This window comes from Erythrolamprus reginae, chromosome 4 (assembly GCF_031021105.1).
Source record: "Erythrolamprus reginae isolate rEryReg1 chromosome 4, rEryReg1.hap1, whole genome shotgun sequence".
NCBI classification, from domain to species: Eukaryota; Metazoa; Chordata; class Lepidosauria; order Squamata; family Dipsadidae; genus Erythrolamprus; species Erythrolamprus reginae.
In genome coordinates this window covers 77,138,415-77,165,154 of record NC_091953.1, presented here as the reverse complement: position 1 = coordinate 77,165,154, position 26,740 = coordinate 77,138,415, and the positions used below count along the sequence as shown (strand labels likewise).

At 44.8% G+C, this 26,740-nt stretch overlaps 1 protein-coding gene across 3 annotated transcripts in view; it reads left to right on the top strand.

Annotated features, from left to right (window-relative positions):
- The window catches only part of POLA1 (DNA polymerase alpha 1, catalytic subunit), an 801,468-nt gene that overhangs the window by 311,201 nt on the left and 463,527 nt on the right, over window positions 1-26,740 (top strand). For all 3 annotated transcript variants that reach the window (XM_070750673.1, XM_070750672.1, XM_070750674.1), the window contains exons 31-34: window positions 5,353-5,484; window positions 5,856-6,030; window positions 17,316-17,494; window positions 18,659-18,790. In XM_070750673.1, coding sequence (XP_070606774.1) covers window positions 5,353-5,484; window positions 5,856-6,030; window positions 17,316-17,494; window positions 18,659-18,790 — 618 coding nt within the window. The remainder of the gene's footprint in view (window positions 1-5,352; window positions 5,485-5,855; window positions 6,031-17,315; window positions 17,495-18,658; window positions 18,791-26,740) is intronic.

Below are 26,740 nucleotides of genomic sequence, written 5' to 3'. Positions count from 1 at the left end.
CTAGTGCCTTCTGAGTCGCAGGAAGGCCTGAAGGCTGAGGACAAGCGGGCGGAGAACGTGGCTCGCAGGACCCACCAGATGGCAGCATGGGCCGTACGAGCCGCCTCGGCGGCCTCGTTTTTCAATAGGGCCATGATCCTCTGGATTAAGGAAATCCAGGCTAGAGCTGACCCAGAGGACGGCAGACTTCGGCAGGACCTCAATAAACTGTTGGCGGCCACCGAGTTTTCGGCGGATGCCACCGTCAACGCTGCCAAGTTCGCCTCACGAGCAATGGCCTCCGTGGCTTCGCGCAGGCTCATTTGGTTCCGCAACTGGCAGGCGGATGTCAAATCCAAATGGAGTCTTGCTTCCTCATCGTTCAAGGGAAAGAAACTGTTCGGGGAGGTCCTTGATGATGTCCTGATCGAGGACAAGGACAAGAAGAAGGTGATGCCCAGGGCTAACAGACGACAGGATAGGCGTTCCACTCCCTATCAACGACGTCAGCCCTTTCGAGCAGAGCCCTCCTCGACCAACTCCCAGACGACGAGGCCGTACTTCCAGGGCTCCTTCAACCAGGGAGCCTTTAGATCGGACAGGACCTATCAGACGGATCGAGGTAGATCATACCAGGGTCGCCGCCCCTTCAGAGGAGGCAACAGGGGCTTTAGGAAAAATAAGTGACTTTCAGAGAGTCGCCCCTTTAGGCGGCAGGCTGCGGTTTTTTCCCGACATCTGGGAGACCACAGCCTCGGACGCATGGGCGACGTCTACGGTTTCCCAGGGTCTAAGGATCGAGTTCATTCGACCCCCCCCAGCGTTTCCTAGCTTGTCGTATCCCGTCAGACTCTCAGAAGAGGAAACTTCTATACCAAGAGGTGTCTCACCTCATAGAGATAGGGGCCATAGAGGAGGTGCCTGTGACCCATCAGGGCAAAGGCTTTTACTCAGCAATCTTTCTCGTGCCAAAATCCTCAGGCGGAGTGCGAATGATCCTCAATCTTCGACAGTTGAATCTCTATGTGAAATACAGGACATTCAAGATGCACTCTCTAAAAACCATCCTGGCCTCCATAAGACAAAACGACTTTATGACGTCTATAGACCTGAAGGAAGCCTACTTACACGTGCCCATCTTTCCACACCACAGACAATTCCTGAGATTCTACCTAGGCGGCAGACATTTCCAATACAGGGCAATGCCTTTTGGACTATCCTCCGCCCCCAGGACCTTTACAAAATTACTGGACGTCCTCACGGCCATTCTCAGACGCCAGTCGGTACGCGTGATGGCGTACCTCGACGATATCGTCATTCTGTCAAAGACCAGAGAACAAGCCCACAGAGACTCACAACTGACAATCCAGACACTACAGGACCATGGCTTTACAGTCAACTGGTCAAAGAGTCACCTAACACCCACACATCATCTTGCCCACCTGGGCACCACTATAGACTCCAACCTGGGGATGGTCTTTCTGTCCCAGGAAAGACAAAGAACAATCAGGACTCTGTTAAGAGAACTGGGGCCTCAGAAATACCCCACTCTCGCCCTTCTCTCAAAGATCCTAGGAACTTTAGTCTCTTGTATAGATATAGTACCTTGGGCGAGACACCATCTATGCCCACTCCAATGGTTCCTGCTCCCATATCAGAGACAAAAGACCAGTCACTCTCTCAGGAGAGTCCCCCTCAGTTCCAGGGTACGCAACTCCCTACAATGGTGGAGGTCCCCTTCACTGACCAAGGGCTCCTTATTTCTGGACAAGGAGCTTGTTACAATAACAACGGATGCCAGTTTGATAGGGTGGGGAGCACACCTCTCTTCGCACATGGTTCAAGGACTCTGGGACCCTCAGGACCTGCAAGAGATCAATACAAATTTCTTAGAGTTAAAGGCTGTCTCATTAGCCCTCCACAGCCTTGCCCATCTAGTGCGGGGTCATCATGTACGCATCTTGACCGACAACGTCTCCACACGTTCCTACATCAACAGACGGGGGGAACACGGTCAAGGAGATTAATGAAGGAATCGACATCACTCCTCAGATGGGCAGAGACGAACCTGGCCTCACTCTCAGCAGAACATATCTCGGGAGTGGAGAATGTGTGGGCGGACTGGCTCAGCCGCCAGACACTCGACCCAGGCGAATGGCGATTGGACCCCGAGATTTTTCAGGAGGCGGTGAGGAGATTCGGGGAACCGGTGATAGACTTGTTTGCAACCAACCTAAACACCCAACTTCCTCGTTTCTTCGCTCGCTTCCCAATCCCGGGCGCAGAAGGAGTGGATGCCCTGACTCTTCGTTGGCCTCAGGGCCTTCTTTATGCCTTTCCCCCTCTGTCCATCCTTCCCAGGGTGATTCGGAAGATCCTGGAGGAGAGAGCAGAGGTGATACTGATAGCCCCGTTTTGGCCTCGGCGCATCTGGTTCGCAGACCTAGTGCAGCTCTCGAGGTCACCCAGTTGGAGAATACCGGACCAACGGATCTCTAACACAGGGGTCCTTCTCCCACCCGGAACCACAGTGGTGGCATCTAACCGTGGGGCGCTTGAGCGGGAATATTTAAAAGGACAGGCCTTACCGGACACGGTCATCGACACCATACTAGCTGCCCGTAGACCATCTACAAGGAGAATCTACCAGGCAACTTGGGCTACTTTCCACAAATTCTGTGAGCAAAGGGAGATAGATCCTCAGACGGCGTCACCGCATGTGGTCTTAACCTTTCTACAGGCTGGACTAGAAAAGGGCCTTGCCCCTAATACCTTACGCCGTCATGTTGCCGCTCTGGCCACCATTATTTCGCCAGACAGTTACCGTTCCCTTACCAGACATCCGTGGATCAGGGATTTCCTGAAGGGAGCGACCAATCTCAAACCACCAGTGATTCATCGTTTTCCTTCTTGGGACCTTCCCTTGGTGTTGCACGCACTAACAGGTCCTCCCTTTGAACCCATACGCCAGATCTCGTTAAGGCTACTGACCCTAAAGACCGCTTTTCTGGTTGCAATCACTTCAGCCAGGAGAGTTTCTGAAATAGCCGCTTTGTCAACAAGACCAGACCTTTGTCGTTTTGACTCAAACAGAGTAGTCCTTAGATTAGATCCGGCCTTTATCCCCAAGGTAAACACGTCCTTTCACAGGACTCAGGACATCATACTTCCGGACTTTTGTGCGCGTGGGACTCATCCATCTGAATTAAGATGGCATAAGTTGGACGTGAGAAGAGCCTTAAAAATTTACATTAGAAGGACTCAAACTGTGAGGACGTCAGAAGCCCTGTTCGTGTCTTTTGCCACTAGGACTATGGGCAACAAGGTCTCCTCTCAAACTATCAGCCGTTGGTTGAGGGAATGTATTTCAGAGGCGTACAGGATAAAAGGATCCCCAATTCCACCGGGGATAACGGGACATTCCACTCGAAGTGCGGCAGCTTCATCGGCCTGGAGAACCCAGGCCTCTTTAGAGGACATATGTAGAGCAGCCACATGGGCAGCTCCATCAACGTTTATCAAACACTATAGGATTGACTCCTTTGCTTCAGAGGAAGCAGCGTTTGGGAGGAGGGTGCTGCAAGGGGTTTGTTCATATGTGGAACCCCTGGTCCAGTCTCGTCCCTCCCTGTGATTACAACTTGGGCATATCCCATCTTGGACTCTCCTTGCAAGTGTATTGGAGAAAGACCGTTGAACTTACCTGAGCGGTCTTCTCGATGCACTGCAAGGAGAGTCCAAACCCTCCCGACTCTGGACCAGGGTTGCTGTGGGGGGTTTGAGTTATATGATTACAGTTTGATGTTTGCACGTTCAATTGTTTAATAAATGGGTTTTTGCTTTACTGCTCCTTCGCCTTAATTTAGACTGGAGGGCTAAGGGGAGGGAGGCGGTGCCTGCCTGGTAATTATTTAAATTAAAACTCAGTCCCTACCAATCAGACTGAAGTATAACCCATCTTGGACTCTCCTTGCAGTGCATCGAGAAGACCGTTCAGGTAAGTTCAACGGTCTTTCATACACAAGATATTGGTATACCGTATACAGTAACATGCCACACTTGCTCATTATGAGAGAAATACGAAGGGGAAAGACTAGAAAGCAGCCTCTTTCCATCAAGCTGGCTGCTCCATGCCCATTTCTCCACTGCAGTGCAGTTCTTCTATCCACAAAAGCCTTGTTTTTGGTGGCCAAAGCCAAAGTAGAGAAACAGCTGCCAGGAAGAAGCCAGTTGGTCCAGGAGTTGGGTACCCTTCCTCCCCCATCCTAAACTAACAATAACAAGCTGACAATTTTACGACATTGGTGATTCTTTTCCTCCTGAAAAAAAATCTATCAATGTCATCCTTACAAAGACAAACATGCAGGCTTTAGCATGCCTGCCCTTGTTAATAAAACAGTCTAACACCTCCCAAATTGCATAGATGGCTGCAAAAACTGAGGAACAGGAAGCCATGCCATGCCCAGGGGTAGGAAAATGGATTGCAAAAGGAGCCTGTCTTGTCATATGTACTCCAATGAAAAGTGGTGGCAACCCAGCTGCTTCCCTTGCCTACCCTCTCCAGTGCTGAAAGCCAAGCCATACCTCTGTGTGTGTGTGTCTCTGGACTCACAGTGCATGAAGGCCAGGAAGTGCGCACTTCCTAGCCTGGTATGGAAGGTAGCTGCACAGTGGCGGTGTGGCAGGTGGCGGCAGGGTATCCTCGGCAAACTGCTCGACGAACAGGACAGGCAGATGTAGAGCGCACCCAGGCCAGCCATTGGTGGGCTCAGCCGATTCTCAAAATTGCACACAACTTTTAACAAGCGGTTCAGCCGAACTGGCTGAATCCCACCTCTGCTTTGCTGCCTCAGCTGGGGAATGCTGGAGCCTTCGCAGCCTCCCAGAATACTACCAATCAGTTGCCTGTTGCTGCTGCCACATCAGTTCCCTCCCCCTCCCCCAAGATATGGCAAAATCCCATCTGATGCAACTTTTGATGTATAACACGCACCAAAACTTTCACCCACTTTTTGTTGGGGGGGGGGAGGAGTGTGTCTTATACTCTGAAAAATACAGTAGCTGCCTAAAGGAATTTGAGCAGATTTTTTTTAAAGCAAATTTATCTCTTGGCTTCATAGAATTATTTGAATTGTAAATACAGTATATTTATGATTTTATTTTGATATTGTAAGCCACCCAGAGTTGCCTCACAGTGAGATAGGTGGCAAACATAAATAAATAAATACTTTTTTCTGATATTCACTTAAGAACATTTCCTAGAATGGCAGTCAAAAAGGAATGGTGATTGTAACTAAATTTTAAAGGATCACTTAATGTTACAATGTTCCGTATGGCATATATAATTCAATAGCACCTTTCTTTGACCTATAGGCATTGACAAAAGATCCCCAAGATTACCCAGACAAGAAAAGCTTGCCTCATGTGCATGTTTCCTTGTGGATGAATTCTCAGGAAGGTAGAAAGCTGAAAGCTGGGGACACAGTGTCATATGTTATCTGTCAGGTAAAAGCATTGTTGTTATTTTTAAAGTATATTTTCCCACTTAGAAACAAAACCAAAACTAACTAAATAAATATTACACTCCTTTTTATATACTTTGTAAATGAAAGACAGCCAGTCAGTCTGATGCAACAGTTAAAAGTGGTGGACAAGGAACCAGGAGATTGGGTTCTAATTCTGCCAATCCATCTAGTTTTGTGGAAGTCCCCCTCTCTCAGCCCAAGAAGAAAGGCAATTGCAAATCATTTCCAAAAAATGTTACAAGAAAACTGCATGGATTTGTCCAAGCAGTTACTGGAAGTCAAGACTGACCAGAATGTGGGTGAGTGGGAATACAACTTGTGTCAGTAAATTCATTCATTCTTTTGATGAAGGATGGATCAAATCTGAGTGCCAGCCAGAGAGCATATGCTCCGGAACAACTGAAGAAACAAGCAAATCTTACTATTGATGTTCAGTATTACTTGTCACAACAAATTCATCCAGTAGTAGCTCGTATCTGTGAACCCATAGATGGAATTGATTCTGTTCTTATTGCAGCATGGCTTGGTAAGTATAGTAGTATTTATTTTTCAAGTACTTATTCTTAATATTGATACTGTTTGGTGAACAAAAATGTGAAAATTCATATCTGTTATGAGAATATGTTTCCTTTGTTATTAAGCCTATTCTTGGGAAATATCAAGAAATAAAGAGCTGCTGGTTACATTTATACAGTATGTATCTATATATGACATGACTAATGAATGCCTAAAATCATCTGACCTAGTGATATTTGTGAGATGTTGAAAAATTGAAGATTACTCTGCAACAAGCTAGTCAACAGGTAGTCGTCAACTTACGACAACAATTAAGCCAAAATATTTTTTGCTAAGTGAGAAATTTGTTAAATATGTTTTGCCCCATTTTATGACTTTTCTTGCCACATTTGTTAGGTGAATTATGGCAGTTGTTAAGTTAGTAACATGGTTTTTAAGTGAATATACAGGTGAAACTCAAAAAAATTAGAATATTGTGTAAAAGTTCATTTATTTCAATAATGCAACTTAAAAGCTGAAACATAATATATGAGACTCATTACATGCAAGGCAAGATAGTTCAAGCCATGATTTATCATAATTGTGATGATTAGGGGGCACACCTCCTGAAAACCCCAAATCCACAATCTCAGAATATTAGAATATTATATGCAATCAATAAAACAAGGATTATACATAGGACAATATCGGACCTTTGAAAAGTATTATTTTATTATTTTATTATTAGAGTTGGAAGGGACCTTGCAGGTCATCCAATCCAACCCCTTCTGGTGCAGGAGACCCTACATCATACTAGTCCAATAGCAGTCCAGTCTTTTCTTGAAATTCTCTATTGTTGGAGCGTTCACCACCTCTGCAGGCAAGCCGTTCCACTAGTTGATCGCTCTCACCATCAGAAAGTTCCTCCTTATTTCCAGGTTGAATCTCTCCTTGGACAGCTTCCAACCGTTTGCTCCTTGTCTGGCTCTCTGGTGCTTTGGAAAATAATGTGATCCCCTCCTCCCTGTGGTTTCCAAACACTCTTCAGAGGTAGCCCCAAGTAGCGAGCAGTGCAGTAGTCGAGCCTCGAGGTGATGAGGGCATAAATGACTGTGAGCAGAGACTCCCTGTCCAAATATGGCTGCAACTAGTGCACCAGGCGAACCTGGGCAAACACCCTCCTCACCACAGCCGAAAGATGGTGTTCTAAAATTAGCTGTGGATTGAGGAGGACGCCCAAGTTGCGGACCCTCTCCGAGGGGGTCAATAATCCCCCCCCAGGGTAATGGACAGAAAGATGGAATTGTCCTTTGGAGGAAAAACCCACAGCTACTCCATCTTGTTAGGGTTGAGTTTGAGCCTGTTGACACCCGTCCACACCCTAACAGCCTCCAGGAACCATTTGAAATATATACAACAAATTGACTTGTTCTTTAGATATACACCCTATATTTCATCAGATGGTACTTATGGAGCCTAATGGAAAAGATGAATAGCATATGAAACATCAATCAGTGTTCTCCACTGCATCTGGAAGGAGAGTCCAACATGGGTATTTAACCAATCCGATTGGTAGAGACTGAGTAAAAATTTACATAATAAAAGTTACCGCCCCCTTGCAGTCCCCCCATGAGCTCAGTTTTAAAAACTCAGTCCCAGAGTAGAGACATACTGAGTTTTGCTGAATAAATTTTAAGGTGTTATTACCAGTTTAATCTTTTCTCTTTTGTCTCCTTACAGATATGATCAACGTTGGAGGCAGGGGTCTCTGTCCTCCGCGGACAACACCCCCAACGATCTCCTTAGGGGCTGCTTCCCCCCGAGGGAACTGCCCCCAAGAGGAGCACCTCAGCCCGGAGTCCCTGGCCTCAGCGGTCAAACAAGGGCTGCGAGCCGAAGGTGGGGGGGTCCGCCCCCCCCACTGGGAGGCTCGAGGAGAACGGCGACCCCCGGAGGGGTTCGCAGGCAGCGCCGGAGCCCGAATCAGCTGTGAAGCGGCGAGGAATGCCGCAGAGACTCCCGCCGCCGCCGCCGCCGCCGCCAGCGCTGGGATCGCCGCGGCTGGACTGGGCGAGCCCTGGAGGGCCGAGACCGGGCTGGGAAAGCCCGAAGAAGCGGCGAAAGGGGGGGTGAGCGCAAAAGACCCGCGAAAACGCTGGGCAGCGCCATTTTGACGACACCCCCCCCACGGAGCGCAGGAGCGCCATCCGGAAGGGCTTCCGGCAGCTGAGAGGCGCGAATTGGGCTACGGCTCTAATGCGCAGCCGCAAAGGCGAGGCCAGCATCGGCAGCCATTTTTTCCTTCGTGACGAAGCTGTTGAAGTCAAATTTCTCGTGATACTCCTATTATAACACCGGAGCTGTGAGTACAATGGAAGATAAGCCCAATACCGAGAAGGCCAGCTCCCCAGTGGTGAGCAAGGAGAAGGCTAAGGGGAAGGATAAGGAGAGGTCAAAGCCCTCCCAGTCCCCTGCTTCGGTGGCCTCATTAAAAGAGGCAGAAAAGCGCATAAAGGCGCTAGAGAAGAAATTGGAGGCAGCCTTGCACCCCTCCCCTTCTCCAGTACCTCTGACTCAGAGGCAGCCAACCACGCCTGAACCTGGGACCCCCCAGTCAGCCTTTGGACACCTGGGACCCCTACAGGAGGGTGACTGGTCCCCAGAGGGACAGTTCATGTCATTGCCACAGGCCCCGTCTCCAGCCTTGTCCTGGACTAGACCTGAACCTGCCGGGCTCCCAAGAAGGGGCACCCAGGCACCTTCTGCCACATTTACACCCACAGCGGCGGGGCTGCGCCCCCAGACTGGTTCGTGGCAGCACATGGCTCCAGAATTACAGGAGATGTTTGCAAATGTTTATGCTCAAGGAGTAAATGCCGGGACAGGCCAGCAAGTGAACCGACCTCAGACTCAGGCAAGAAGCCTTTGGCCAATACCGCCCCCCTCGGGTTTGGGGTCTCTTTCAGAGGATCCGGACTTTGGCGAGGACAGTGATAAAGAATATGAGTTCTCAGAGGATGAGAACACCCCAGAACAGCAGCCAGTGGCCGGACTGTTTAAGCCCACGCTGTTTCGGACTCTGCTTTTTAAGGCGAAGCAGGTAATGGACCTGCAGGGAGCGGCTAAGACACCAGAAGCAGAGACCGGCAAGACATCTGCTTCCCTTTTAAGAGAACCCCAACCCGAGTCGGACCACATCCCGGCATCGCATATCTTCGTTGAGGGAGTCAAAAAACCCTGGCAACACCCCGCAGCGGCTCAGGGTCCTTCGAATTTGGAGCGCAAGTTCTACACATTCGACGATGAGGTGGAAAAACTTTTGGAGTTTCCCCCCATTGACCAGCCAGTAGTCACGCTGGTTTCCAGTGCCCTTGTACCGTCAGAGACGGGGGAGAGCTTGAAACCAGAGGACAGAAAGGCGGAAACCCTATTACGCAAGACCCACCAAATGGCGGGCTGGGGTTTCAGAGCGGCTGCTGCGGCCTCCTTCTTCAACAGGGCCTCCATCATGTGGCTCCAGGAACTGCAGTCGCGCCTTGGCCCGGAGGAAGCCAGACTTCGCCAGGATATCAGCAAACTACAGGCCGCAGCTGAGTTTTCCGCCGACGCCACCCTACACGCAGCTAAGTTTGCCAGTAGGGGCATGGCCACTACGCTGTCGTCACGCCGACTTTTGTGGCTGAGGAATTGGCCAGCGGACTTGAAATCAAAATGGCGCCTGGCCTCAGCTCCACTGCAGGGATCGATGCTCTTCGGTGACATTTTGGATAAAGTCCTCATAGAGGACAAGGACAAGAGGAAGGTCCTCCTTAAGTCCAATAGACGCCAAGATCGTCGTTTTACTCCCTACACCAGACGGCAGAACCCACGTTGGGATGCTTCTACCGGACAAGGACAGGCGCAGAGAGGTTTTCACCAGAATCAGTACTCCCAGCAATCATTCAGGAATGATCGCGGATCTTATCAGGATCGTCCCAGGGGCTTCCAGCAGTCCAGGCGGCCCTTTCGTGGAGGCAACCAGAGGGGATATCGTCGTTCCAAATGACTCCTCCGGGCCCCTACCTCTAGGAGGGAAGCTGCAGCACTTCAGCCCCTCCTGGCTGCTCACTTCCTCGGACAAGTGGGTTTTAGCCACCGTATCGGAAGGACTTCGCCTGGAATTCATGGGGCCCCCTCCTCATCGCTTTGTAAGTTGCCCGAGGCTTCGGGACCTACACAAGAGGCAGCAGATCCGCAAGGAGATTGCCCATTTACTGGAAATACAAGCCATCGAACAGGTACCTCAGCAGGAAGTTGGCAGGGGATTTTACTCCAGGATCTTCCTGGTACCCAAGACTTCAGGAGGATACCGAATGATACTGAATTTGAAACAACTCAACATCTACATCAAGTACAGGAGGTTCCATATGCACTCCTTACAGACTATTCTTCCCTCGGTACGTTCCAGGGACCTGTTGACTTCAATAGATTTAAAGGAGGCCTACCTCCACGTACCCGTACACCCGACTCACCGGGAATTCCTCAGGTTCTGCTCAGAAGGCGTACATTACCAGTACAGGGCAATGCCCTTCGGCCTCTCCTCGGCCCCACGGACTTTTACCAAGTTGCTGGACGCCCTGACGGCCAGTCTTCGGTCTCATTCTATCAGACTGATGGCCTACCTGGACGACATAATCATTTTGTCCAGGTCTCCCAGGCAGGCCAGAGAGGACTTAGCCAGAACAATACGGACCTTAGAAGCGCATGGTTTCACTATAAACGTGGAGAAAAGTCAGCTGTCTCCAACAACCAGACTACAACATCTGGGTTCCATCATCGATACCATATCAGGCAAGGTAACCCTTTCTCCCGAGAGGCAGGAGAACATTCATCGTCTGGTTGCCGGCTTGATCCGCCTCAGACGGGCCCCGATGGCGCTATTGTCAAAGGTGCTAGGTACGTTGGTGTCAGCCATAGGTATAGTTCCCTGGGCCAGACACCATATAAGAGGCCTTCAGTGGTTTCTTTTGCCAGCCCAGAGGGCCAGAGTCAGCCACTCGCAAAGGATTATCTTCCTACCAAGGAAAGTCAAAGAGTCGTTGAAGTGGTGGCTCACCGCAACAATTCAGGAGGGTTCCCCCTTTCGTACCCAGGACCGTCTCATTCTGACCACAGACGCCAGTTTATACGGGTGGGGTGCCCACCTGGGACGTCATATGGCCCAAGGACAATGGACAATAGAGGAATTGGCTTCGGTCAATATCAACTTCTTAGAACTAAGAGCAGTGTTTCTAGCCCTGTTGGCCTTTGCCCCCCTAGTAGAGGGCAAACACATACTTATCTTAACAGACAATGTAGCAACCAGGGCCCACCTGAATCATCAGGGGGGCACGAGGTCTCAACGTCTTATGGAGGAAACCATGCGGCTCTTCACCTGGGCCGAGACCCATTTGGCGTCACTAACCGCGGAACATATCGCAGGGATCAGCAACTCCACAGCGGATTGGCTCAGCAGGGCTACCCTGGATCCGTCAGAGTGGCGACTCGATCCAGACCTGTTCTACCAGTTGACCCAGAGGTTTGGGGTCCCCCTAGTGGACCTATTTGCCAGCGGCCAGAACACTCAGCTTCCGAGGTTTTTCACACGGTTTCCGGAGCCAGGAGCAGAAGGGACCAATGCCCTACTGTCACCTTGGCCTCCAGGTCTCCTGTACGCCTTTCCCCCCGTGAATCTCATCCCGAGGGTGGTGGAGAAGATCCTTCACGAGGAGGCGGAAGTGATCTTACTAGCACCATATTGGCCACGTCGCCCGTGGTTCGCGGACTTGGTGGAACTTTCAGTGTCACCCCCGTGGAGGATTCCAGATCGGATCATCTCGTTGAGCCAGGGGAATCTGAAACACCCAGATCCTCAGTGGCTACACTTGACAGGTTGGCACTTGAAAGGCATAAATTAAAGCAGTTGGACTTACCAGAGAAGGTTATAGATACCATGCAGGCTGCCAGGCGCCCATCGACTTCACGAATTTATCAGGCGACCTGGGCTGCGTTTTGTAAATTTTGCGACAAGGATTTACAGGATCCTAGGGAAGCTTCTGTAATAACTGTTTTAGAGTTTCTGCAAGCCGGGGTGGAACGTGGCTTAGCTCCTAATACTTTGAGGCGACAGGTGGCAGCCCTAGCCACCATGATTCAAACTCCAGAGTCTCGTCCCTTGGCTCAGCATCCTTGGATCAGAGATTTTATTAAAGGAGCCACGAATAAACATTCTCCGCCTGTCAGGAGATTTCCATCCTGGGACCTCACGTGGGTACTTAAGGCTTTAACTAAACCTCCCTTTGAACCATTGAGGTCTATACCAATTAGGCTACTTTCCATCAAGACAGCTTTTCTTGTAGCTGTTACATCTGCACGCAGGGTGTCGGAGTTATCGGCGTTATCCGTGAGACCTGACCTCTGTGTCTTTTATCCGGATAGGGTGGTTCTTCGTTTGGACCCCACCTTTGTACCAAAGGTAAATACAGTGTTCCATAGGAAACAGGAACTTATTCTTCCAGATTTCTGTTCTCACGGGAGTCATCCATCAGAGCTACTGTGGCATAAGGTGGATGTCCGGAGAGCTTTAAAGATTTACATTAGAAGGACAGAGGAATTTCGTAAGTCTGAGAATCTTTTTATTTCATTTTCTGAATATAGGAAGGGACTTGGATTATCGGCCAAATCCATTAGTCGGTGGATTAAGGACTGTATCTCGGAGGCCTACAAGGCTGGAGGACACACAGTTCCAGAAGGATTGACAGCTCACTCAACGAGGAGTGCGGCGACTTCGGCGGCTTGGTCTACTCAAGCATCGATAGAGGACATTTGTCGAGCTGCAACCTGGGCAGCCCCTACAACATTTATTAGACATTATAAGTTGGACTCCTTTGCTTCAGCGGAAGCGGCCTTTGGCAGGAGGGTTCTTCAAAGAGTTTGTGTTTCTCCTAAGTCCCTAGTTAGACCTTCTCCCTCCCATGGGCTTTAAAGATCTTTGGTATATCCCATGTTGGACTCTCCTTCCAGATGCAGTGGAGAAGACCCGTTGTACCTACCTGAACGGTCTTCTCGATGCACTGGAAGGAGAGTCCAAACCCACCCGGTAGTTGCAGTTCAGGGACACCGGAGGTTGGGTTGGTTCATGAGTTCTTGCATTGGTCAATAAAAGTTGGTTATACTCTTAAGTGCCTTTCGTTTTTAAAACTGAGCTCATGGGGGGACTGCAAGGGGGCGGTAACTTTTATTATGTAAATTTTTACTCAGTCTCTACCAATCGGATTGGTTAAATACCCATGTTGGACTCTCCTTCCAGTGCATCGAGAAGACCGTTCAGGTAGGTACAACGGGTCTTTTGGTTAATCAGTGCTTTGGTTATAAAGTAATTATAAACCAAATGCAGCTTGATATTTTAAATAGAAATCATGATGTTAAATCCTGTATCATTACTGACTTTAAAGGTTAATTTTGTATTAAGAAATCCAAACCAATTTAATCCACATTTCTTTGGAAAGATTTTGTATTAGATAATGTGAAGGTTATTTAGTTAGAATATTATAGCTTTGTTCAGACTATCCTAATCTCGTGACCTCCAGATATGATATATTTGAATTTTCAGCCAGGATATCAAACTTTATGCTAATTGGAGAAATCTAGCTTGTTTGTTGAAAGGGATAAACTTAGGTAAGTCCCACTAAAAATGTTTGTTTGTATGTATTGCATTTGAAGAAGGACCTATAATGCGAATGATGTGAACTTGTACAGGCTACTATTGACTTTTATATCTTTTTGCAGATGCATTCGAACCAGTTTTGGGTTATAGCAGGGATGATTGATCTTTCAGTGAATAGTTTGATTTCAGAGGAGTCTTTCATTATTGAAAACATAATTAATAGGATAGTCATTTTTAACTACTGAGTTTCCCCAAAAATTTCTTTTGACCTCTGAAATAAACACCAAGGCTTATTATTTTGGGTGTGGGGTGTGGGGGTGTCTTAATTTTTTTTTAACCTTTCAGGGCAGTTCAGTATCCCAGGGGAATCCAAAAATGGTGTTTTGGTTCTGGCCTCTGCTGCTGCAAAAGGCATTGCTAGTGCTTGCTGAGAATACTCAAGTCCAGCAAGCAGGTGTGACTGGAGGTACAGCTGCAGTTTCTTCCTACATTAGCTTTGCCTGTAGTCAGGAGCAGGGTGGTTCATGGTGAAATGTGGGTGAATTCGCTTGCAAGGTATTCCAGCAAGAGGAGAGAGTCACTTGGGTAATAGGCCGAGAAAGGGATTAATACATGAGGGTCGAGTACGGGTTGGCACCTTCTTGCCTTTTGCAAACTTTTGGCTGCACACAACAAAAGTAGAAGCAGCAGAGATCCTGGCTTTTTTCTCTCCCCCAAACTCTGCCAGAAATGGGTCTTCATGAGGCTTGTTGCCCTGCACATGTGAGCAGTAGTTCCGCCACGAGATGCGTCCCATCAGTGCAGCTGCTCACAGCAGGACTCCGCAAGGCTCATTGCATTAGTGCTGTCACTTGTGCGCAATGGCATTTCTGGATCTATTTTATTTCTACAAAATAAAAGCAGCACATTCATTTAAAATAAATATAATATAAATGAGTACAGACTTTATGACGTCTCATATTTAATTTTGGATTTTAGCCCTTTAAATTTTAAATTACATTTTGTTTAAATTTTGAGGATCAGTGGGGCAGTACCTATTGGGCTTGTAAGCATATGATTACCAATTCTCCCCTACCCCCAATTTTTAAATAAAGTTGGAGTTAAACAACTTTATTTGTTGGTTGGTTGGTTTTGTTTTAGCCAAATAAATATATTTCTATTGAGTATAATGTTACAATCAATTTGCAAAATAGCAACCCTTATGTATATCCTAAGCATTTTCATATTTTAATATTCCTTTGTTGAGTCTTTGTAGGGTGAATAATCATGGTCCAGGCACTTAAAAACAATAGTTATTTTTAGAAATTCAGACTGGAAACCTCTAGATGGCAGCACTAGACACCATTTTCAATTTGTTTCTCAAAATATTTCATGAAGTAAGCTACAAAGTGTTTAAGTTTAAACTTGCATATATGGATGTCAGGCTTTTTTAGTCAATTTATTTATTTTTAAAATAGATAATTTTTGAAATAATGCATTGAATCATCTTGCCAATTGGGACTAAATAGAATTTTGAAATAAATGTATGACTGATGTATAATTATTGTAGCAATTATTATATAACTTAACAAATATTATATACTAATTGTGATTTTGCATTTGTATATTTTCCCCAATATGTGATCAGATCAAGGATTATTGGGCTTTTACTGCAATTAAATGGCAAACTATAATAATTTCCAACATAATAACATCAGTTTGTGGTTAAAGTGATTCTTTGCCCTACATTCCCATAGTAAGGCAAACAATCACTCTTCCCATAATTTGATTAGTTATAAACAGTATGTGTGAGAAAGTAGATTGGAATGAATTTTGACAGAGACATCCATGAGATACATATGAATAAATCTTCTGGGTTTAGATATTCAAATTTGTCCTGTAAATTTGAAATGTGCTATTAGCTAACTTAATTTTTTAATTTTTTGAAATTATTGTTCAAAAGTAGATTAATGGACACAAGAAATAATCTGTGATAGATATACAATGTTATTTATTTGAAATTATATTTCTAAAACAGGTTACCTTTCTGTTTTGTTTAAATGCTTTATTGACTCATGATCATGATTGTGTTTTTATGGCATTAATTGCTGTTAATGGGATGTCATTAACATAAGTACATTTCTACTACTAAATCTGTACCTGGTTGCTTTTTAACAGCAAAAGGATTACCTATGCTGCTCTGGTTATTAATTAAATTAACCGAAGTATAAATATATTATTTTTAAAAAATGAATTTAAAATATTACAATAGAAAATAATTTTCAAAAATGTTTCAGTTAGCATTTATTGAAGGTGTGCGTGCGTGTATAAATAAAATTATCATAGTCCTATGTGTGATTGATAATTAGAATTTCAATCCATTTTATTAATAATACTTTAAGAATATATAATATTTTATGGCAATGTCCTTCTAAAGCATTAAGTAGATAAAATGGGCACCAGTTCTCAGAGTTCAATTCATCAACCACACTCCAGAATAGAATTAGAAGTCATAGTGATATGCATGAAAATGCTTTTATAATTGCTTCAGCAAAGGTAGTATGTAGTTTGCACTGCTAATGAACAGTGAAATAATTTTAATTGAATATTGAACATTCTTTTTAAGGCTAGTTTTTTTATTTCATAAAATTAGACAGGGTTTAATGCCAAATATAAGTATCATTAAATCAATCAATTTAAACAAAGTGATATTTACTAAAACAAGTTGTATGTTTGGCAAGGACTTTCTTACTCTGTAGAAAGTACTCCTAATTTTATTCCTAACTGGAATAAATTCCTCTCTTTCATCACTAGGAATAGAAACGCTTATGGAATGTATATTGTCAAATGTTTTTGAGTAATGCATATTACTATTACCATTTTCTTGAAAACATGGTTTGACTCTGAAGAAGTATTTATCTAAATTATTTTTTTGTATGCTTGTCTGTTAAATTAGTACTCTTTATTTGAGAATTTTAAGATATCCTGATGTTTATTGTACATTTCTAAACACAAAACATATTTGTACAAAAACAAATATACTCATTAAAAAAAGAACAATTTTCTGGATCCTAGTAATCAAAAGTGCTTTTTCTGACTTTTTAAATGCTGCAGAATTTTAACAACCGCATTAGGTTGAAACTACAGGCTGTTAACTACTGAGCCAAAATGAAATCGACCATAGCATTGAAGTCTTGAGTTGGCAGTTGTGTAGTCTTAAAAAAAGTATCTAGTAACAGTTCAGCCAGACTTCTTTTAATGGGTTTTTATATTCTCTCTTTAATTTTAATGATGCCATTCTGTTTCCTAATAAAGATGCACAATTTCATTCAAAATTCTCTGTGTCACTTTAGAAAATAGCAATAAATCTATTCTCTAGAAGTAGCATGTTCATAAACGTTCTGTTGCATATTCCCCATGATAGATTATGCATTGTGCTAGCTTTATTTAAAGCAGTTTTGTGTGAAAAGGTAGGTAATTTCATCATATTGCTCAGATCTTTATTCTAGGTTAAAATGAGAAAATGTATTTTTTTAAAAGTATCTCATACTGAGAATTCAGCTCTATTTTGGATTTTGCAACTCCCATTTGAAGCTGATGTAGCAAAGAATTGCTTTCTTTAGACTTTGAATTTATATATTTGTTATTAACAGGAATTGATCCCTCACAATTCAAAGTCCATCAACATTACCATAAAGATGAAAAATATGATTTGTTTGGTGGCCCAGTTCAGCAAACTGATGAAGAAAAATATAAAGATTGCAAGAAATTCAAGTTTGCATGTCCAAAATGTGGGACAGAAAATATTTATGATAACGTCTTTCAATACTTGGTTAGTATATGGTATTTACAATTTTTCTGCTTTGGACAAATACTAAGGAAAAAGAAAAAAAACCCCTATATTACAGTTTCAATAATGGGCTTTTATATATTAACCTCACATTAATTTTGCCTATTGTTTTGGCAATTGTGCAGAATATTTCATATTGTATCTCAGACTGCTCAGTTATACATTCTATTTAAATGATACTAATTATTCTAAAATAAACTTATTAGAAGAGATGTTTTTGCTGCATAATTATTTGTATTTTTACATTTCTCTTTCCTTTTATATATATCAGTTTTATAAATATTATCTTTCCTGCTGTCTTTGTACATCAGACATAAAGATGCATCTGGTAAACTCACATTTAGAAGTTCTGCCAAAAGTATATCTGTGACCTTGGATCAGAACCTGAAATAGAGCCAGCTATTTAACTCTATTGCAATGTTATGCATGCAGTAGTTATTGGCAAATTAGCAGACTGTAGGGTAGTGAAGACCTTGAAAGTTAAAGCAAATAAATTATTTATCTAAATTAAAAGTAATTATTTTAAGTTAATTTAGACAGCAGCAGATGTTCTATGTTCTTTAATCAAAACAAAGCAATTGTTGGAAGCAAGTGAGACGAAAAGGCAGACAGAGATCAGCCGATACTTGGTAAATCCTTGACTTTGTTTCATTACAGCTGTACATGAAGATAGAAGATAATAAGATAGTTATTTGCATTGAGGCTTGACAACTTACAGATGGTCTAAGTGTAAAAAGAGCAGATAGCAAGCTCTGTAGTTTTTTCCACCTGGAATCACGTAATGTTTTAGTACAGACATTGTTAGATTAGATCGTAAAAGTACAATTTTTAAGCAGAAATAGGAAGGAGAGTCTTAAAGCCTATCTGCCATCTACAGTATTTTCTTTATTATGAATTTTTATTTATTTTAGTCTTATTTCTGAGACATATATTGAAAATTATGTTTGGGTATTAAGTTTGCAAATATTCCAATAATAATCAGTGTATTTATTGTAGTGTGTAAAATCAACTGTCAACAACAAACGCTTAGATAGAGGTATCACTTTGTATATTTTTAAAATGTGTTCTTGCATGAGATCCTATTGCAAAATTGCTTTCAATATGTATACCCAAATTTTAATTTTCATTTTAATTTTTTATCTCCAGGGTGGAAAGTTTAAGGCCAGTGTGTTATGCTGCAATCCAGAAGGATGTAATGAAAATCTTTTAAATTACTCAATGCAGATTAACAACAAGTTAATCTTGGATATCAGAGGCTTCATAAAAAAATATTACTGCGTGAGTAACTTACTTTTAGTCTGTATTTAACCACATCTTTTCCTGACTCAATCAATGTATTTAATAAAAAATGACCTGGTTAAATGACATTCTTGAAATGATAAATCATGGTTTAATTAACCTGGAATAGGCTGATTTGATCCTGCCTCATATTCCTGATTTAGTTTCTTAAGCATTTTAGTTTTTTAAATTTTTGAACTAGGATAATTTAAAGCTTAATTCAGACCAAGAGATGGGAAGACTTTTTTCTTTCATATCTTTATTCAATGGAAGATCTTAAATTACAATTTTTAGACTCACAGAAATTAAGACTTCAATAATCGGGGTATCTTGCAAGCTGTGGAAGAGTTTGGTGATTGAGGACAAGGACAAATATATTGATGCTGGTTTTGGAAATTTAATTGAAGTATTTTAACTAAATTTGAAACAGTATACAAATCACTTTTGAAGTATTTTCTGAGGTTTTTTCAAATTTCAAACTATGTAATAAATAATAGCATAGAGCTTAAGAAGCAAGTGCTTTTCTGCAACATTTTTTCTCATAATGATAAAAAATCAAATCAAATCAAGTCTTTATTGTGGTCAAACACCAGCATCCAAGTAGTGAAATGGTTGTGTTACAGGTAGTTTGCATTAATAGCAGGAAACTTGTGGTTGCTGTTTTAAATCTCTTTTGTTCTATTTTTCAAATGAAAATTAGTTGCCTTAATAATCATATTTCAAGTTGAATTGATAATATAGTTCATGCTGTCAACATTGATACAAAGAAGATAAACAAACCCAGACACTGGGTATTAGTGACTGCTATCTTGGGTGTTCTTTCTATCAATAGAAGAGTGAAACTGCTTCCTCTCTGATTTATATATAGGATCAGACTGATCTTATGTTTCCATGAAGTTCTTTCTGAGAAGCATTGTAGAAACCACTAAATTAAAGCTTTCCTTTAATTCCCTTTAGGGTTGTAGTTTCTTAACTGAAATGTTGCAGGAGTGTACACACAGAACATATTCAAAGAATAAATATTAACATATTTGTAAAAGTTTTTTGCCCAATTAAAATTTAAAAAAAGTTTTCCAAGAATAGTTGCAAATACAGACTGAATTTAGTGTAACTTGATGAATTTCAGAAATATAGTTATCCAAATAGAAGTACGGTACTATAAAAGTGGATTAATTATAGTACTTATAAAATAACATCTTTGGAAAAGCCATAAACTTTTAGTATACACTACTTTTACTTTTTAAAAACATTAATTACAGTGTCTTTTAAAATACATATTCTAGTTTGGCAATATATTAGTGTTTGGGAAAATATATTTAAATATTGGCATAATTTATTTGGTTTATCTAGAAGAAATAAAATTAAGTATAAACAATGAGCATAAATTTATAGGATTTTATGAAACTGTAAATGGCAAAAGAAATTATTGTAGTTCTGTAGGGTTTGTTGTCCATTATATCAGTATAATTAAAACTAACATTTATTTATTTGTTTGTTTATTTGTTATATTTGTCAAACAAGTATAGAATTATAGTTTGTATCAACATAGGAAAGTATAAAGAAATGATAAAAAGGATAATAAAACAGAAGGACGGGGATGGCAGGCACAATAGTGTGCTTATGCATGCTCCTTACAGACCTCTTAGAAAAGGGGAGAGGTCAACGGTAGATAATTTAAGGTTGAAGATCTTGGGGTTAGGGGAAGAAACAACAGAGTCAGGTTCCAGGCATGGATCACTCTGTTGCTGAAGTCATATTTTCTGCAGTCAACTTTGGAGCGATTTACATTTAATTTGTACCTATTACATGCTCTTTTTTGGGGGGCGGGGTATTTTTCTTCTCCAATCATGTGTTCAGAAAAAAAGATGCCATTAATTTTAAGTTACATTACAATATATCATTTTTGCAATTTTGGTATACATAGATTAACCAATGCCACCTCCTTGCCATTTGACATCTGAACAAAAAATAACTATTCCAATTCCTTATTTGATAAGAAATTTAAAAAAAACTGTTAGCCAATATACATTTTAGGCTGTTACTATTCTTAACCACATCAAATTAATTAGATCATAATGTTTCAATTTTCTCAAAATCTCCATATCAATTTTTATGTATGCTTTAAACCCTCTTCCATAATAAATGCCCTTTAAAATAAAAGAGAAAAAGAAAAAGGACATTAAGGAAAAAGAAAAGGAGCAAAAATTTCCAATTGCCTCCAACACAGTATTTAAATTAAAACCAACCATTGCTAAAAGATAGTTAAAATATATATAAAGGGGGCAAGATAGGAGAACCCACCAAATAGTGTATCCCAAATATCGCCAAATAAACCAAATTTAAAAAGAACCTAATTAAAAATAATTCCCTTTAATGAATAAAAATACAAAATAAAAATAGAGATTAAAGAAGATTAAAAAATAGGAGGGAAAAATAAGAAAGAAGATAAAGAAAGGGAGAATAAAAACAAAACTAAATATTCCATACATTCATCATACCCCACTCTAGTTATAAGGCTTTCAATCCGTGAGACTTTCAATCCAATAGAATCATCCTACCCTATTCTAGAAGAAGAAAAAGTCACTAATTCCAGTTAAATCATCTTCCTTACTCTAATTATAATGCTTTCAATCCATCATCATGCCCTATTCCAAAATGAAAAAAGTCACTGTATAGCCAGTGTAATCCCTACTCTAATCATAACACTTTCCATCCAATAAAACCATCATACCCTATTCTCCATTGCATCTGGAAGGAGAGTCCAACATGGGTAATACTCCAATTCTATTGGTAGAGACTGAGTTAAAAATTTACATATTATTTTAGCACCGCCCCCTCTGCTCTTCCCATGAGCCAGTTTTAAAAACTCAGTCTAAGAGTAGAGACATACTGAGTTGTAGCTTAAGAGTTTAAGTACCTAAAATAAGAAAAATAGTGAATAAAATGTTATAACATTTATTTATTTATTTATTAGATTTGTATGCCGCCCCTTTCCAGAGACTCGGGGCGGCTAACAGCGACAATAAAACAGTGTACAATAGTAATTTGGTATTGATGATAAAAAATCAATTAATATAAAAACCAAACATACATGCATACATACCATGCATAGAATTGTAAAGGCTTAGGGGGAAAGAGGATCTCAATTCCCCCATGCCTGGCGGCAGAGGTGGGTTTTAAGTTGTTTACGAAAGGCAAGGAGGGTGGGGGCAGTTCTAATCTCTGCGGGGAGTTGGTTCCAGAGGGCCGGGGCCGCCACAGAGAAGGCTCTTCCCCTGGGTCCCGCCAGGCGACATTGCTTAGTTGACGGGACCCGGAGAAGATCCACTCTGTGGGACCTAACTGGTCGCTGGGATTCGTGCAGCAGAAGGCGGTCCCTGAGGTAATCTGGTCCGGTGCCATGTAGTTACCGTTTTAATCCTCTCCTTTGTGTTTCAGATGCAGAAGACTGAAGAGGATCAGACGGTCAGGGGTCTCTGTCCTCAGCGGACAACACCCCCAACGAACCTTCTCAGGGGTTGTTTGCCTTCCCCCAGTGGGAGCACCCCGTAGAGAAGCACCCAGCCTGGGGATCCCTGGTCTCCGAGACCATACCGGGGCTGTCAGCCAAAGGTGGGGGGGTCCGCCCCCCCCCACTGGGAGGCTTGAAATCCGAGCGCACGAAGCGGACGAAGCTGAGCGCCTCACAGCTGACTGGGAAGTCAGCGGAGCGGCCGCTAGAGCCGCCGCGGTGGCCGCAGCGGCAGAAACCGCCAAGCGCCCCGAAAGGACCCACAACGGGTGCGGGCACCCTCCGGAGGACGGGACGGGGCAGAAAGACATCCCCGGTCAACGGAGGGGCCCGACAGCGGCCCGAGAAGCCGCGGAAACTGGGCGCTGCCATCTTGAAGGCGGCTGGAGCGGCAAGACGCGTTTTGGCGCGCAAAAGCTTTTTTCGGGCGGCAAACAAGCGCGAACGGGCGAATCTGCCCTAGTGCGCAGGCGCGGGCCCAGGGAGGCTAAAGACACTATTTTTGGAGTAATTCTGACGAGGATAGCGAGATCCAAGCTACCGGTGGTCAGAAAGCCATAATCCTGGGCTAATATTGGAAGGAAAGTCCCCATATCACACAACAGCCGTGAGTACTATGGAGGAACATCAAGGGAAGGAGGTCCCCAGCTCCCCTGCCTCATCTAAGGACAAGGCAAAAGGGAAGGCCAAAGAGAAAACAAAGTCACACTCTTCTGCCTCCTCCTCCTCCATTAAAGAGGCTGAGAAACGTATTAAAGCATTGGAAAAGAAGATGGAGGCAGCATTACAGGCATCCCCAGTGGGTCTCCCTCTAACTCAGAGGCTACCTTCAGACCCTATGTCACCCCCATCTACCTTTGGGCCTACAGGGGTTACACCAGAAGGGGACTGGTCACCGGATAGGCAGTTTCTGCCCCTACCCCAGGCCATGCCTTCGCCCAGCACATCTTGGGCCAGGCCAGGCTCGGCAGCTCAGACAACAAGAGGCCTCCAGGGGCCAACAGCCACCTTTACGCCCACAGCGGCGGGCTTGCGCTCCCAGCCCGGGGCGTGGCAGAATTTGCCCCCAGACCTGCAGGACCTTATCGCAAATGCGTACTCGCAGGGCATGGCTCCAGGAGTGCAACAGTATGGTGGGCCTCCTCAACAAGCGCCAGGTGCATGGTCGGCACCCCCCCCCTCGGGTTTTGGTTCCTTATTGGAAGAGCAGGAACAATTTGAGGACAGTGAACCAGAATATGGCTTTTCCGAGGATGAGACTACGCCCGAACAAGTCCCCTCTGTTGGCCTGTTCAAACCAGCGCTCTTCAGAACCTTACTGTCTAAGGCCAAGCAAGTAATGAATCTGCCTGGCTCAGAAAAGGCTCCAGAAACCGCTGAGTCGGGTCAGACTTCAGCTTCTCTCCTAGATGAGCCTCAACCCGAGTCTGACCATTTTCCTGCATCAGGCATTTTCGTAAAAGGGGTAAAACGACCTTGGCAACAGCCAGCGGCAGCCCAGGGGCCGTCCAACCTCGAGAGGAAATTTTATACCTTCGACGAGGAGGTGGAAAAGCTGCTCGAATTTCCCCCTATTGACCAGCCGGTCGTAACGCTTGTCTCCAGCGCATTGGTCCCCTCGGAGACCGGAGAATGCTTACGACCAGAGGAGAGAAAAGCGGAGACACTGCTGCGTAAGGCACACCAGATGTCTGGCTGGGGATTCTGGGCAGCGGCGGCAGCGTCGTTCATCAACCGCGCATCACTCATGTGGATCAAGGAAATGCAATCCCGCCTGGGGCCCGAGGACGGGCGTCTCCGCCAGGACTTGAGTAAGCTATTGGCGGCGACGGAATTTTCGGCGGACGCCACTCTTCACGTGGCCAAGTTCTCCGCCAGAAGCATGGCAACCACTTTGTCATCGCGCCGCCTGCTGTGGCTACGAAACTGGCAGGCGGATCTTAAATCTAAATGGCGCCTAGCCTCCGGGCCCTTTCAAGGCTCCACACTCTTCGGAGACCTGTTGGAGAAAGTCTTAGTGGAGGACAAGGATAAGAGGAAAGTACTGCCTAGGGCTAACAGGCGGCCGGACAGGAGGTTCACTCCTTATTCAAGGCGTCAGTCCTTTCGTTGGGATTCCTCCACCGGGGCCCCTCAGAACCAACGGTCCTTCTCCCAGGGACAATATGGCCAACAGTCCTATAGGAGTGACCGCGGCTCCTTCCAGGACAGGACAAGGAGCTATCACCAGTCTAGGAGGCCCTTTCGGGGAAACACCCAAAGAGGGTTCAAACGCACCAAATGACGCGACCGGCCCTCGGCCAATCGGAGGGAAACTACAGGAGTTCTGCACGGCTTGGCAGGCAACATCCTCCGACAAATGGGCCATAGCAACAGTCACATATGGACTTCGACTAGAATTCATCCAACCACCTCCCAGCCGGTTTCTACGCTGTCCCATACTAAAGGACATGGCAAAGAAACTACAATTACGCCAAAAGATCTCACACCTGTTGGAAATCCAAGCCATAGAATTGGTCCCGCAACAGGACGAGGGCAGGGGATTTTATTCCATGATTTTCATCGTCCCCAAACCCTCGGGAGGCTGCAGGTTGATCCTCAACCTGAAGCAACTGAACCTATTCATAAAATACCGAAGGTTCAGGATGCACTCCTTACAGACCATCCTGGCTTCCATACGACACCGAGACATTTTAACATCCATCGACCTCAAGGAGGCATATCTGCATGTCCCTATCCATCCGGACCATCGCAGATTTCTCAGATTCTTCACCGAAGGCAGACACTACCAGTACAGGGCCATGCCATTCGGCCTGTCATCGGCCCCAAGGACGTTTACCAAGCTCCTGGACGTACTGACCACCAGCTTAAGAGCAAGATCCATCAGACTGATGGCGTACCTGGACGACATAGTCATATTGTCCAGGTCCCAGGTAGTGGCAGAGAGAGATCTCAACGAGACAGTTCGCACGTTAGAACTTCACGGTTTCACGATCAACGTGGCGAAAAGCCAGTTGGTACCTACCACCAAGCTATTACACTTAGGAGCCATTATAGACACGCTAGAGGGCACAGTGTCGTTGTCACCAGAAAGACAGGACAACATCCAACGGTTGATTTCAGGCCTCCATACGGGGCCAATACCATTGTCGCTGCTGTCAAAAATATTGGGAACTCTGGTGTCAGCCATTGGCATAGTTCCCTGGGCCAGGTTTCATATCAGGCAACTGCAGTGGTTCCTGCTTCCTGCTCAGAGGATCAAGGTGAGCCATTCCCACAGGCGAGTCTGCTTGCCACGAAAGGTCAAGGAGTCCTTAAGATGGTGGGCATCGGCAGCCATAAGCAGGGGATCCCCCTTCCGGGTAACGGATCAGGTCATTTTGACCATCGACGCCAGCCTTACCGGATGGGGAGCTCACATTGGGGTTCACATGGCTCAAGGTCTGTGGACAGCGGAGGACCTTTCATTGGTCAACATCAACTTTCTGGAATTAAAAGCTGTGTTTTTAGCACTAAAGGCATTTGCTCCCCTGGTTCAACAACAGCACGTGTTAGTGCTCGCGGACAATGTGGCGACCAGAGCTCACTTAAACCACCAAGGGGGCACACGGTCGCAGCGTCTCATGGAGGAGACCGAGGCACTATTCCGCTGGGCCGAACAACATCTGCGGTCCCTGACAGCGGAGCACATTGCGGGAATATCCAATACGCAGGCGGATTGGCTGAGCCGCTCCACCTTGGATCCATCGGAGTGGAGGCTGGATCCGGCCCTGTTTCAACAGGTGGTGAGGCGGTTTGGAATTCCATTAGTGGACCTGTTCGCCAGTCCCCTGAATGCTCAACTTCCGAGATTCTACACGAGGTTTCCGGCGCCGGGCGCAGAGGAGGTCAACGCTCTCCTAACACCCTGGCCGCCAGGGCTACTCTATGCGTTTCCACCAACGCCTCTTCTCCCAAGAGTGGTGGAGAAGATCCTGAGGGAAGGAGCGGAGGTATTGCTGGTGGCCCCACACTGGCCTCGCCGTCCGTGGTTCTCCGACCTAGTGGCATTGTTGGTGTCAACCCCTTGGAGGATTCCGGACCAGATGATCTCCCTCAGCCAGGGGAACCTACAACATCCAGATCCACAGTGGCTTCAACTGACCGTTTGGCACTTGAACGGGTCAGGCTACGAGGATTAAAACTACCGGGGAAGGTCATCGACACCATGCAGGCTGCAAGGCGTCCATCTACCTCCCGAATTTATCAGACGACGTTGGCGGCCTTTTGCGGTTTCTGCGACAAACAGCAAATTGATACGGGACAGGCCTCAGTGATTACGGTTCTGGAGTTCCTGCAGGCTGGTCTCGATCGCGGCCTAGCCCCGAATACACTAAAACGCCATGTGGCAGCCCTCGCAACTATGATACAGGTTGAGGGAGTCCGTTCCTTGGCTTACC